The 14,738-nt window shown below is 50.0% G+C and overlaps 1 protein-coding gene across 2 annotated transcripts in view; it reads left to right on the top strand.

Annotated features, from left to right (window-relative positions):
* FAM53B (family with sequence similarity 53 member B) overlaps positions 1–13,635 on the top strand; it is a 46,277-nt gene extending 32,642 nt beyond the window's left edge. For both annotated transcript variants that reach the window (XM_036386157.1, XM_036386158.1), the window contains one exon: positions 9,868–13,635. In XM_036386157.1, coding sequence (XP_036242050.1) covers positions 9,868–10,155 — 288 coding nt within the window. In that variant the 3' untranslated portion in view covers positions 10,156–13,635. The remainder of the gene's footprint in view (positions 1–9,867) is intronic.
* Positions 13,636–14,738: the final 1,103 nt, after the last annotated feature.

The raw sequence follows: 14,738 nt of genomic DNA, 5'->3' as shown, positions 1-14,738 counted from the left end.
CAAAGCCCAGACAGGAGTAGGCCTGGCTGGAAGTGGAGGGTGGTGCTGGAGAGTTTGAAAATACAACTTTCCATGAAAAGAAAGGCACAAATATCTCAGTGGCATGTAAGGCTTTGCACTGCTGACAGGAATTGTCAGATGTGATGAGATACTGGTTCCTCCCAGTTGTAGGATCTGTGTATTGGTAGCAAATCAAGGCTTGGAGGTGGCTCTTGTGCCCCATTTCTGATGGCTCTTCAAGGTTTTAGTCCCTCTGTGAGCCTTCAGAGAAGCTGCATTTGAAGACCTATATCTCTCATAACAAATGCTGTACTCCTGGTTCTTTCCTCCTGAGTTTCCTCTAAAATCCATTTAATTTTCTACAGAGGTTGTACCCATGAACACTGATGATTTCCAGGCAGCTGCCATAGTATTTCTCCTATGCAAAGCTCTGTAATTATGTCATGTTTGCAGTATATGAGACAGACAGTAGCTACTCTAGAATAAACAAAACAATTAAAATACAATATTGCTCTGCATCTCCATGGCCTGTGGAGAGCATCCCATGGTCATGAGTCCATAACTTCCTCTCTGTGAGGGATGGGTGGGCGAGAGGGTGCTGGCAGCAGTGGGCACAGCTGAGGAGGTGGTGAGGGTGAAGCCCTGGCTGTGCCTGCTGAGGGTGAGCTACAGAGAGGACTTTGTGCCTGTTGTGGGAAGGGTCTGGGCACAAGGGGACCATTGACGTTGTTCCCTGGACAGACAGAGCCTTTCATGGGTGACTTCACTGCCCTGCGAGGAGCACGTGCCTTCAGAGGATGGAGTCATCTGCACCAGGGATCACAGGAGCATCCCCTGAAATGAGGATGTGTGCTCCTTGTGGTTTTCAGGGTTAAAATCAGCTCCAGATAGAGGCAGCAGCCCTGTCACTCTGTGTCACCAATGCTCTGTTAGGCACTGAAGTTCTCCTGGTTCCCTCAGCCGCTCCTGGTGCTCCAGATCCTTCCCTGCCTCCATTCCTTCCTCTGGACACTCTCCAGAGGGTCTCCAGACACAGTGCAGAGTGTAATGCTTGTGGTGGTTGGGAGCCTGGCTGGCCCCTCTGCCTTGTTTTCCCTTCCAAACTTAGGAATGCTGGCAGTTTCCATGAGGATGCAGGCACAAAGGAGTTTGCACACTCCCAGGGCTGAAGCAAGCAGCTCACCACTTTGAAATGATTCAGGCTGGTCTTGGCACTGAGTGGGAAGAAATTTCAAACTGCAGGGTGGGAGAAGGGACCGCTCCTCTCTGAGCACCCAAGTTTTCCCTTGAGGGATAAAAATCTCTAATTTTCACATAAGGAGAATTTCTGTTTAAATTTTGGCACCTTTCAGGCTTGCTGGAGAGGGCAGGAGAGGTGGCAGTGATCTTGGTTGGTGTCAGCACCCACTTGAGCTGGTGACAAATATTTCCAAATGCAGTGATAGGCAAAAAACTGGAGGTTTTAAATTCCATACATATCCCAGGAAATAGTTTGCTATTGATGTAACTTCTGAGAGAGATTCCAGTTTCCAAGCCCCAGTGTTTTTAAAATAAACAGGAGTGAGAGTCTGCAAAGGTCAGTTTGTAGCTTGGTGGGAAAAAGCCTTTGGGTGAGGATCAAAAGAAACTGGTTTGAAGGTGGGAGGGACACCTTCCACTATCCCAGGTGGCTCCAAGCCCCGTCCAACCTGGCCTTGGACACTTCCAGGGATCCAGGGGCAGCCACAGCTGCTCTGGGCACCCCATGCCAGGGCCTGCCCACCCTCACAGGGAAGGATTTCTTCCCAAAATCCCATTTAACCCTGCCCTATGGGAGTATGAAGGCATTCCCCCTTGTCCTGTCACTGAAGTCCCTCTCCAGCTTGAGTGCAGCACCTTCAGGCACAGGAAGGGGCTCTAAGGTCTCTCCCAGTTCCATCCCATTCCATCCCCTCCCTGCTCCTGGCTGTACCTGCTGCTCCTGCCTCCACCCTCCATCCCCTGCTCCCTGCTCCATCCCACCACGAGGCCCAGGGATGCAGGGCTGAGTGCTGCACTCACATGGGAGGACAGGGCTGGGAACACAAACAAAGCTTGGCAGTGTCTGTCCCAAAGATGGACAAAATCCAATTGTGTCCCGAGGATGCACATCTGATTCACCACGTGCTCATTAACCCTCCATCCCCGGGCTTGTGTGCTCTGTGACTCCAAAACACAGCTTTTAGAAAGCACAGGGATTCACCCCTGAAGGAGTCAGCATGATCAAAAGGGACATTTTGGCTCAAAAAAGTCAAAAGGGATTTTTCATGATGGTTTACAAAAAACCCCAGCACTCTAGGAGCTATTGGGAGTTACTTGGAACCACTTGCCTTGCAAAAACCTCCCAAAGCATTTGAGGAAGGCAAAGCATTTCAGGAAATGGTGCTAAATAAATAAATAATAAATAAACAAATAAGGGCCCTTCATTTTTCCTCTCCAGAGAGAGATGCTCAGGGCTAGCCCAAGGCCAAGGCTGTGACAAAAAAGTGAGGTGTATTTCAGGTCTGCATTGGATTTGCAGGAGGTCTTGGCAGGTGAGGGCAGTGGTTGCAGGTGCCCCACACTCTGGATTTTTGGTCATCCACAATGTGATTTTATCCCTTTACTTGCTGGTATTCTCTTTTCACTGCTGCTAAAACTGTGACATGAAGTTTGGTTTTAAATTTTATAAGGTCCTGCCTTAACATTTAGGCCCTGAAGTGAGAACCACAGTGGCACAACAGAAATGTTACTTCTGTGCTGAAAATGATGAAGTATGGAAATGGAATAGGGCTGAGAAAAAAGAATAACTCCGTGCTAGTGATGTTTCATCCTACCCTGGGACAAGTCAAATCACTGAATTTCCCCAAAGATGAGCCACTCCAAATCCTGGGGTTTTGGCAGTTCTGGGGACAAGTCAGGCTCAGGCTTCCCCTTTTCCACTGAAATCCATGGCACTGCAAAGCCATCACTGGCAGAGCAGCCCTGCCACTGTCCCCACTGGGCTCCTGGCACTGCTGAGTGTGTTGGCATGAGGGGCCTTGCTGGTTTTTGGGTTTTCTTTAATTTTTGTAAAGGTGGGTTGAAGTTTTAGAGATGGTATTTTGTGTTTAGGTTGAGATGTTTATTATTTTTATTTCTATTATAAGTTGTGAGTTTTATAGTATTTTATTAATAAGTTATGAAATGGTTAGCTATTTTTATATAAGGTTTTTAAAGGTTAAATTATCTAATTAATAAATGGTACTTAAATTGTTTTAATTTTAATTTAATAATTATTTGAAGATTGTAATGTGGATTTTTTGTTTAATTATAAAATATTTTTTAAAGTTATGAAGAAGAAGGTGAAGAGGAAAGTAGAGGAGGAGGATTAGTTAGTGTTTTAAAATCTTAATTTTAGTTTTATATATATTACTATATTTTAAAACGTTAACTTTTCTATTTAGTGATATTATATACTTCTAATTAAATGATACACTTTGTAATCTTAGTGTTACTAGTTAATTTTGGAAGTTTTCTCTATGGCTTTAGGTCAAATGCAGTGTTTTCTTGGAGGTTAGAGTCTGTTAGTACAGAAAGTTTAAAATTCTCAGGACTTTAACAGGGCTGCAGTGCTCCAGGGATCTGGATCCCCAGAGGATGCAGAGGAGGAGGCAGAGGTGAAAAGCTGTGAAGGGCAACCAGTAAATAAATAAGTAAATACACAGTGATCACTAATGACCTGTCTGAGCAAATGGATTTTTCCAGCTCATAGCAAAGGGTTTGGTGTCTGTTAGGGAAAATATTTGTTCTTGGCAGGAAATGAGGGTTTCCTCCAATTATTGTTATGAATAGGAAAGGGTTGGGAGGCTGTGCTGGGCCTGGGTCCCCACGTGGGGATGCTGTGGGAGGCTGTGGGATGCTGTGGGACACTGTGGAATGCTGTGGGAGGCTGTGGGAGGCTGTGGGAGGCTGTGGGAGGCTGTGGGATGCTGTGGGATGTTGTGGGATGCTGTGGGATGCTGTGGGAGGCTGTGGGATGCTGTGGGATGTTGTGGGATGCTGTGGGATGCTGTGGGAGGCTGTGGGAGGCTGTGGGATGCTGTGGGAGGCTGTGGGATGCTGTGGGAGGCTGTGGGAGGCTGTGGGATGCTGTGGGATGCTGTGGGAGGCTGTGGGAGGCTGTGGGATGCTGTGGGAGGCTGTGGGATGCTGTGGGAGGCTGTGGGAGGCTGTGGGATGCTGTGGGAGGCTGTGGGAGGCTGTGGGATGCTGTGGGATGCTGTGGGACACTGTGGAATGCTGTGGGAGGCTGTGGGATGCTGTGGGAGGCTGTGGGATGCTGTGGGATGCTGTGGGATGTTGTGGGAGGCTGTGGGATGCTGTGGGAGGCTGTGGGAGGCTGTGGGATGCTGTGGGAGGCTGTGGGAGGCTGTGGGATGCTGTGGGAGGCTGTGGGAGGCTGTGCTCAGGTGGGACAGTGGAGCCCCAGAGTGGTGTTCTCTGCTCTCTGATTCCCTGCATTGCTCTATTTCTCTGTGATTGCTGGGATTTGTCTCTCCAGTCTCTCCCTGGGGCTCTGTAACACCAGAGGGATTCCCACTGGGGGGTCACACCTCAGCTTTTTTTCCTTGCAATTATGGAATCTCCCTGAACATCCTCAGTGTCACTGAGGCAGCTACATACTCCAGAGACAGAGCAGAACTGTGAGTAAACCCAAATTATCTTCACAGGCTCCAAAGGCAGCATCAGAACTAAAGACTTAAAGACTTCTTCTTGCTTTTTTGGTTTTGTTTGTTTAATACTGTGGTCAGAAGTGGCTTGGGAGGATAAGAGACATTTCTGAGCCTGCTCTTGAAAGCTGGTTTTCATACCAAACAGAATAAAAGCAAAATTATCTGCTGAAACTTCGAATGCACCAAATAAACACTGGTGCCTGTTGCAAAATGAGGATTGGGGCTGAGTAAAGGTTGTTCTTTAGTGAGTGAGAAGGGAAAGGCTGGGAAGGCAGACCCTGAAGACCAGGGCAGGGATGTGGTACCCACTGGGGGCAGAGCAGGGAGCCATCCCCTGCTCTGGGATGCTGCTGCAGGCACATTCTGTAGCACCTTGGCCTGGTGGAGGCTGTGGGGCTGCCTGTGAACCACTCAATGCCTCCACAGATACAATTTTTAAAGAAAATGGAGTAGCAGATGAGTTTGAGCTCCCTGACATGACAGCACTGTGCCTAACCCAGCTCTGCTGTGCACCAGGTGCACGGGCTCCTTTTGCTTCTCACACCCCCATCACTGCCTCCCATGTTTTCCTTCCTCAGCTATTCCAGCATTTCTTTCCCAACACTTCATCACTCAGAGGAGTGATGAACTCAGAGAAGTTCATCACTCAGAGGAGTGAAACACTTCTGTGGGAGGACAGGGTCGGTGCAAGCCCCCTGACCTTCCCCCAGAGGCAATGTTCATTTTGGAAGCCACGTGGGGCAGTGGTCACCAGTGCTCTTTAGGGCAGGGTGGCTGTGTCTCCCTATTTTTGGGGAGGCCAAACTGCAGCAAGGGAGGTGCTGGTGAGACTGGGGCATGACTGAGAACGTGCTTGTGCCAGGGCTGCAGCCTGGACCTGCTGGCAAAGCTGCTCAGGTGCTCCTTTGTTATAAAGAGGAGAATTGGTTATTGGAGCCTCAGGATTAAGCCATGCTTGCTGCAGCTCCCTCCCCATGTCCCTTCCATCTCCACTCCCAGGAAACCAGCCTGGGCATGGCGTTGGAGAAGATTGTGGGTGCTCCAAAGGCAGTGCAGAGCTTTGAACCTCAGTGATGTGTGTGTGTGTGTGTGTGTGCACGGCCCAAATCACAGCAGCTGCCATCATGAAGTTCTGCAGAGCTTAAAAACCAACTCAAACCCATTTTCCAGTCTCATTTTCCAGTCTCAAGCACCTCTTCCTCCTCCTCAGCAGCACGGATGAGCGCTTTCCCTGGCACAAATGCCAGGCAGGATTTACCGCGATGAAACAACCAGAGCATTTATATCCAATGATATAAAGATAACAACCCAGGCTGGAGGTGTTTTACAGGAGATGTTTGCCTCAGAGAGTGATTTAAACCTGAGCCAGGCAGAGAATCCCCCAGTGGAGGTGACTTTGCTGGCTCAGGAGGGCTGGCAGAGGCTCATCATTCCCTCATGGAGCTCGCTGCCCGCTTTCCCCTTCCCTTCTGGCACCGCGTTATTTTCAGCTTTCTGAAGCGACTGTAGCCCAGTGTGCTAACAGGAGATGATGACAGCCTGGGAGGTAGGGCTGGTGCTGCTGACAGCTTGTAGTGTCACACCTTTCCTGGGAAAATTGTGACAATCACCTGGCAGGGTGAGGGGAAAAAAGAAAATAAAGGTGTTTGAGCAAAAGCCGTGATCCCCACAGAGATCACAGTCCTGCTGATGTTTGTTCTGGTAGAGCCACCACGTTTGCAGGGATGTGTTTTGGGGAAGAGCTCACAGCTGGGTGTTTCACCATGGGAAAATCAGACAGGGGAATTCTGAGGGATTTCTCTGGCTTGTTGTTGGGGCTCTGCAGCTGCCAGCCCCATCCTTGATGAGGAGGGAAAACCTGAGGAAAAGGATGGATGTGAGGGGTAAGTCGCCTCCTGCAGCCTTCTCTGATTGTAGCCTTGGTCCCTGCACAGTGTGGAGCATCACGAGACCCTGTGGGAAGGAGAAGCAGCCTGAGCTTGGTCACCAGCATTCAAGAAGGGCTTTGATCTGGAGAAACCCTACAGCTGATTCCAAGTGACCAAGAATTTCTTATTGATGTATTTTTCGATGATTTTTCAAGTACTTCCACCAGCAATGCCTCATTTTCTCTCTGAGGGCTTGCCCAGTGTGCTGGATTAAGGCAGCTTTGGGAAGGGTTGGGAGAAGAAAAACCAGCACCTCAAATGGTCAAAACCACGTCCCTGTGGTCAGTAAATGTGGCTTTGCTCTAAGGTGCGTTACAGGTGCTCATTGGGTGAAGTCAGAATGGCCAGAAACATCTCCCAAAATCCATCTGTGTTGGATTCCCACAGTTTCCCTGAGAGAAGCAGGATTTGAGGTGCCTGATACCCCTTTTTGTCTGGCACTGGAGGCCAGGGTTGTGGAGAAGCTTGGAGGGGCCCAGGACTAGCTGGCCATGGGGGACAAGCACTGCATTGTGCCACCAGACCTGCTCTTTGCTGGCTTCAATAGAGACTTGACTGCCTGGTTTCTCCAGCTCAGCACCTCAGCACATGCTAAATTCACCCCATAAATAAAAAATGAGCAAAGAACTCTGGAAGGGCTGCTGACAGGCACTGCATTGATGGTGGTGGCTGATCGACCACTGCTGGAATCCACCCATGGAATGCTGGCTTGGTGATCACCATCCTGGGGGGACCCTCCTCACCCCAGCCACTGGCAAGGTGACCTGTGGCATTTTGTGGCAGCCAATACCTGTGAAAACTTGCTTTCTGAGCTGTCAAACCTGCCTCAGAGGGAGCATCTCTGCCCAGAGAGCACCCTCTGCACGTGGCCTTCCTCCACCAGCAGCTGCTGTAGCACCAGGACCATCAGAAGGGGTTTTCCATCCTCTTGCATTCCCTGGAATGACTCCAAGGGTTGCAGCCTGTGTGGATTTGAGCAGAGAAAATGAGGCTGTTGGCTTGGTTGCCCAAGTCCCATAAAATGCAAAATTTCACTGAAAGTCAAGTAACTTCATGGCTGTTCCCTGAGATGTTGTCCGAGCTTGGAAATGTGCTGTGGACCTGTTGAGTTACTCTCCAGTCTTCATCCTCCTTCATCCACCACCACAGGAATCACTCATCTCCTCTCCCACTTTCTGAGGATGCTCTATCCCACCTGTAGCAGCCCAGCATGTCCACACCTGGGTACCAAACCCTGGGAAGGGCCTGATCCAGGAGATGAGCTCGAATAAGAAGGAAAAAAATTAACATTCCTAAAGTACCAGAGTTTTGTTTGTAGAAGGGATTTGCACTTCTGAGAGGGCTGTTGACTTTCAGGAGACCTAGGCTGTTCAAGTGCCTAAATTACTGTTGGAAATATGCTTGCAAATTTTGTGAAGTGCTTAGAAAATATTTCTACTATGTCCTCGGGCCTTGTGCAGTGGTAATTATGAGTTGTCCATTAACCACAGTGTGCAGCTCTCTGCTTGAAGCTGCTGCATGCTCAGCACCCAGAAGACAGAGGCATGGCTGGGATTAAAAAAAAATATGACCAGGATGACGTGAGGGCTGGGTGCAATTGCATACTTAGAGAACAAATGTCCTTTTTTTCACATGGGCTTGGGGTTTGTGGGTTTTTGAAGGTTTCAGAGACTGAAGGCCATGTGAAATGTAGCTTCCCCCAGCTTGGGCAGTGGCCAGGCTGGTTCCTGGGGCAGCAGGAACTTCTCTGTTTGGATAGAGCAGCCTCTGCAATGACTTTTTACTGTGTGTATGGGGTAGAGGAGCACCCAAAGCCTCTGGTCCATGGGTCCAACTCAGCACAAGGCCCTTTGGTTTGTTAAGAACTGATTGGGGTGTGATGCAGAGCCCCTGCATCTCCCTTAGGGGCTCTGTAACTGGGTGATCTTCCTTTGTTTACAGCCTGGGGTAGGTTATTGTGGTGGAGTTTCTCCCAGCTCACCTGGATTTGAATGAAAAAACCCTCAAGCAAATGTGCCTAATTCCTTGGAATGCCAGTGAGGATGTTTTGTAGCAAGGCTCTATCTCAGGCCGTGTGTTCAGTCCTGAATTGGGCCAGCCAGATCAGATAGAGGCAGCAGCCCTGTCACTCTGTGTCACCAGTGCTCTGTTGGGCACTGAAGTTCTCCTGGTTCCCTCAGCCGCTCCTGGTGTTCCAGATCCTTCCCTGCCTCCATTCCTTCCTCTGGACACTCCCCAGCCCCTCTCTCTTGTCATGAAAAACTGACCAGTAACAGGTGAACATCTCTAGCTAGTGAGCGGCTGCCTTCCTCCCAGGGATTTATGGAATTCCCATTCAGGCCTATCCCATGGGATGTGTCCAGGCCAAGTGTCTGAGAAGTAAATGCTCCATCACTCACTGGCTTGATGAGAGGCTTCACAAGCTGCTGAGATCCCGCTCAGCCTCCTCCTGCTCAGAGCACACACTCTGCCACTGGCATGGCCTCATTATTTCCATTGGCACTCAGTCATGAGAGTTTAGTTTGCTCTTTTAAAACCCAACCTGGGCTAAAGGCATTCCCTGGCAGGTAAGCACACTCGTAGCCAGGCTGCATCCCTGGGAGGTTCTGCGTGCTCTGCTCTAGAGGGTTTGAATGCCTGCATGCTTCTTGTCATTCTCAGAGTTTGAAACCGTTTAGAAGGTGTGACAATGCATAAACTGAATCAGGTTTCTGGCCAAGGTAACCACGTGTGGAGACTCAGGGAACAGACAACTGTGCTTGCCTGGTCTTTGGTGAAGGGAACAGCCATGAGCCATCACAGATGAGGGTTTAGCAGGACACAAGCTCCAGCTACTTGAAGTGCTGAAGTTTCTCTTGGATAATATGGGGAGTTGTTGGAAATGTTCATTCATTTTTGGTGAGCTCTGTTCTGCCTTACAAGTGGAACTGGGCGATGCATGGGGTGGAGATGGTGATGGCACCAATCCAGAGCAGGCTGGGGGTGGTTTTGATGCCGTTGCCTTTGCAGGGGCAGGAGGCCACAGGACCTGCCAGGGATGGGGAGATGAGGGATTGCAGCATCTCTCCATCTCCTGGGGACCTGCTGAGTGTTCCTGCTGCTCTGCTTGTTTCCTGTTGGGCTGAGGGAGCTCGGGTTTGGGGTCGGGAACACTCCTTGCTCATCGGATTATCGGATCGCATTATCCCGGTCTCCACCTCAGCTGCCTCTCTCCCCTTCCTCTGCAGAACCGCCAGACTTTCAACAGCCTGACCTGCCTCAGCAGCACGGCCGAGGACGGCTCCCAGCGGCTGCCGGGCCCTCAGGCATGGGCGGCGGCCCCGGAGGTGATGCCGGGCCGGACCCCTGCCTGCACCCCGGTCCCGGAGCCGCCCCGGGCCCGGCCCCCTGACCTGTCCTGTGAGGAGGAGGAGGAGGGAGCCGCCAAGGAGGAGCACAGGGCGGCCTGGCGGAGCACCGAGAGCCTCTTCCAGCTGGACGGCGAGCTAGACATCGAGCAGATAGAGAACAACTGAGGAGGGAGCAACTCTTCCCGCCCTGGGCTCTGAGGGCTGCCAGCAGAGCCAGGGAGGGCTCCTGGTTGGCAGCGAGTTTGTGGGATCCTGTCACTGCTCCCCTCCTGCCAGCTGGAGGGGACCAAGCAGCTTTGCCAAAATTTCATCAGGTATTTAGAGGAATTCGTGTGCATGCGTGTGTAAATCTTGAAATTCTTTGTAACTACTGTAGCCAGAGATCAGCCAGGCCGAGGAAAGTGCCTGTCCCACAGGGAAACCAGGCACGGGGATCGCCAAAACCTCAGAATCCACTAGTAAATGGCTTTTGCCAGCATAGGGGTGGAGCTGATGGAGCTGGCCACGCTCCCACAGGTCCCACCTGTGCTAGTTCAGAAAGGAGAAACCACCAACCACCCCTGGGACTGGGGAAAGGGGCGGAAAAGCAGAATATTGAGATTTGCAAAGCGAGCACTGGTTGGTGGCACCGGGGTGGCCACGGTTCCTTCCCTTTGGCCACATCCCCTGCGGCCCCAGCACCCCCCTCGCTCCCCATGTCCCTGGCAGTGCCGTGAGGAGGAAATCACAAGTGAAGTGTTTTGCTTAAATTTAATAATGGCAAGAGCTGGATTTTTACTCCTTTATTTTTAGTTTTCCTTTTCCTGATGAGGAATTTAACAGATCCCTGGCCCATGTGGGGCGGCATCCGCAGCAGCGCTTGCTGGGCGCTGAATAGGGATGCTCAAATGCCTTCCTTCCCTATTTTTTTCCTTCCCAGCCCCCCTCTCTCAACTCTTTTGGGGAAAAAAAAACCCTACTCAGGCTCTGTGCCACCCTCATTTGGGTTCCCCCCACCCTGTTTGGAGCAGGGCTGGGCTGTTTACCCATTTACCAGCAGCTGTGCCCACTTTGATACCCAGGGCATGGCTGCCACCCTCTTTTTTTTGGCTTTACTGTGAAGGGCTGCCTGCCCGAGGCACGTTGTGGAGGGGTTACTTGACAAAGTCAGCTGGCAAAAGGCTGAAAATCCAGGTAGCAGCACTGAAACCTTTTCCTCTTCCTGTGCCTTTTTAAAGCACAGATAAAGTGGTGACCATTATGTTTGTACGATATGAATTCTCTTTGCTAAAAATAAGCTGTCCACTTGCTAACAGGTTTAGAAGGACATATATTTCTTTTTTCTCCCTCTGGTGTTTTTTTTTTAATTATTTGTTTGTTTGTTGAAAGCTCTAGGAAAGCTGTACAAATGGCTTCCAGCATCTTCTGGATTCCTTCTGCTGGTTCCTTCAAGCTCAGGGGTCACTTCCTGAGCTTTGCAAACCTGAGAAAGGAAAAAAAAATCATTGATACCAAGAGCAGCTGGAGACAGGACATTTTTAATGGGGTTCAGCAGCCCCACTGGCAATGCCTTGAGGGTCCATAACTCAGAAAGGCTGAGAGCTGCTGGTACAGGTTCCATTCATCATTTCTGGTTATGTTAGTGCACTTTTTTCCGCAGTGGTTTGGGATGTGTGTGGCATCTCCCACCACAGTGGAACCCATTGGTTGTTACCCCTGTCCTGGCACTGCTGAGGTTTTGCTGGTGGCTGTGGCCGTGTCCACTCCCTCCAGGCAAGCAGGACAAGCCCCAGATATTCAGGGAAGGGATGCCAGGGATGTCTTTTCATTTTGGAGAACCCTCCAGCTCTTTTAAAGTGTCACTTTATGCATCACTTAGAAAAAAAATATATCCTGGGTTAATTTTTATCCCTCCTGTTGTGGAGGCTCCAGCCACGCCAGTGTTTTCCCAGGCTGCTGCCCCTCTGTCTGTGCCCCTGCAGTGGCACCCTCACAGCAAAGTTCTTGGCTTTGAGTCTTCCTGATGCTCCCTCCATGCCTCCCTCCCTCCCCACCACTGACAGGTCCTGGTCTCGGGGCACACAGCTCCTGCTGGCCACAGGCACCTCCTCAGCTGAGCAACAAAGGGCAAATTCACCCAAACCCACGTCCAGCCACCGTCCAGGCTCTCACCTGGGCATCCCCAGGGCTGGAATTCCTAAGGGCTTCTGTTTTCTTTCCAAGGGCTGCTCCTGGTGCCATGCTAACCCCCAGAGTGGGAGGGTGGCCAAGGGACCACGGCCCAGCTGTCCTGGACCCGGTGGCCGACGGGCCACGGCCCAGCTGTCCTGGACGTAGCCGTAGCATTCAGTTTACATTCAGCACAACCCGTTTGCCTTACTAAAAATGCTTCTCCAATGAGTCATGGCCTTAGACTGGGCACGTTGGCGTAGGCACAGACTACAGTTAGCGACAGTTTTGAGGCCACAGTGGTGTTCTGCTGGGTATTTCTTGTTGGGTTTGTATGATTTCATGTACTTATTCTCAGTTTAAGAAAGCCTTACTTTTTAAATTTTTTTTTCTCTCTCTCTCTCTCTCTCTCTGTAGAGGTAAAACATTTGTGGATTTATATATATATAAATATATATATAAATAAAGTAATTAAAAATATTAAATATAATATAGTATGTGCCTCAGATTCAGGGGACATCCTGTTGATTGTAAAGTCAGAAGTGGCGTTGCTCCCCTGGTGTCAGGAGATCTGTCCCCTAGGCAGTGGGAGAGCAGGGCATCCCCTGGGGGTCTTGCTCTTGCTTTGTAAAGGACTTCACCTATTACACAGATGTTTTGGGAGCCCCCCAAACCCCCCAGCAAACCCCTGCCGGCTGCCAGAATGTGATACTAAAGTAATATGCAGACAAGGGATGTTATTCCTTGCTAGGTAGCTAAAATAGGTTCATTATTGTGAAGGGACTCAGTGGCTTGTCCAAGGTGTGACCCAGTCTGGGCAGCAGCTGTTTTGGGATGACACCAAAGCTGTGGCAGCAGCAATAGAGGTTCTTCATCCTGAAAAAAAATAGGATTTTAACACAGAAAGTCTTAGCAGGCACACGGGAGTTTTGCTGTGTGTTTTGCAGATGTAGCTCTTTGAGCCTGTCCTATGAAAGAGTACACGAAAAAAGGAGAAACCAACGAAAAGAAGCGTTTGTAAAATAGATTGTAATTTTTCCACGTGCTAGCATAGCCTGTCTGGCCAATAAAATTGTGTTTCAAGTGCATTGTTTAAAGCTCCTGGCTGCCCAGGCAAACAGACTGACGTAGGATGTTCTAGGATTGTAGCAGTGCTTTGCGGCGTGTGTGGGTTCCGTGTTCGAGAAAGAAAAAGAAGAGGATGGCCAAATAAAAAAAAAAATACACAAAACAAAACAAAACAAACCAGAAAGATGGGAAGAAGAATAAAAACAAAGCCTTCTGAAGCTATGACCTGTAGTAGCCAAGTCTCGCTGGCAATTGCACAAGCGCCGCGGGCCGAGCGTGCCCCGGGAGGGGCTGCCCCAGGTGTGCCCTCCCCGGGCGGGCCAGGAGGCTGCTCCTGCCCCCTCCATGACTTGATTGCACTAGAGCAGCTCAATCTCAGGAAATTGCTTGTTACTTTTACTGTGTAAATAAAGCTTCCTGGTTCAATAAGCCGTGTCTGGCCTCTCTGTGCTGTCCCCGCGGCCAGGCGCAGTTGTGGTGTCCAGGGGTTTGGGGACATCACTGACCCTCAGGGTTGTGGCACTGGTTGGAGTCTGATGGGGTTGGAGTTTGATGGAGACCCCTCTTCTCCTTTCCTGGCTGCAGCTCCTTGATATTTCTATAGGTGCTGGGAAGGGTGTCCCAAAAAATGGGTGGGGGTCAGGAAAGGCCTCAACCAGGAGGCTCCCTTGGGGTGTCTGTGGAGGAAGGGTGTCCCAGCCATGAGGTGCACAATAAAATGGACATTTTGTGATATTCACATGCAGGCAGACAAGCTGCACCCTCCCCATGGCAGGGGGACGTCTCCCATGCCTCCTGCCCAGCCTGTCATTGAGCTGTAACACAGCCAAAGATATAAACAACAAAATGCAAATTGAAGTGCCAAGTAGCACCTCCTTCTTTGTGTTTGAGGACAAACATAATATCCTGCCTCTTAAAACCTAAACTCAAATCTAAACTCAGAGCCCACAGCAGGCCAAGGGCACATGGGGGTGTTAAATAAGTTCTTGGGGAAATAGGGCATTATCTCCCTGCAGCCTTTGCAACCCAAAAAGGAAAACGGCTGCACTTCCTCCAGCAGGCAGTGTAAAAACTTTCATGACAGATGGCAGGATGTTTATCTGCCTAAACTTAATCAGATTGAAGTGATAGGCTTAGTATAATAGAACAAAAAAGGGAAGAATTAGGAGTTAAAAAAGAAATTCTCAGTGATCCATCACGCCTGAACGTTTGACCAGGGTTTACAGCATCCTTCCATGAGTGTGGATGCTGACAGTACCATACACTTTGGCTGAACCACTACCCAGAGGACAGAAGATGCAAAAACAGACCCAAAAAATTGCACTAAGGTCATTTTCCCAGATGTAGTTTATTTTATTAGAACTTAATTCCCAGTCCCCTTTCCCCTGCTGTCCCCAAGGGGTGCTATGCAGCTCCACGGCCAGCTGGTAGCTCTGAAAAACAAATGCTCCAACACTCCAGAAACAGGCAGCATCATTTTGGCATCCTTCGGTGAGTGGGGTCATCTTCAGCTGCTGGGACTGCTGGAAACA

This window comes from Molothrus ater, chromosome 8 (assembly GCF_012460135.2).
Source record: "Molothrus ater isolate BHLD 08-10-18 breed brown headed cowbird chromosome 8, BPBGC_Mater_1.1, whole genome shotgun sequence".
Classification (NCBI taxonomy): Eukaryota; Metazoa; Chordata; class Aves; order Passeriformes; family Icteridae; genus Molothrus; species Molothrus ater.
Note: the sequence above shows the minus strand (reverse complement) of the source record. Positions and strands in the feature narration are given on the sequence as shown.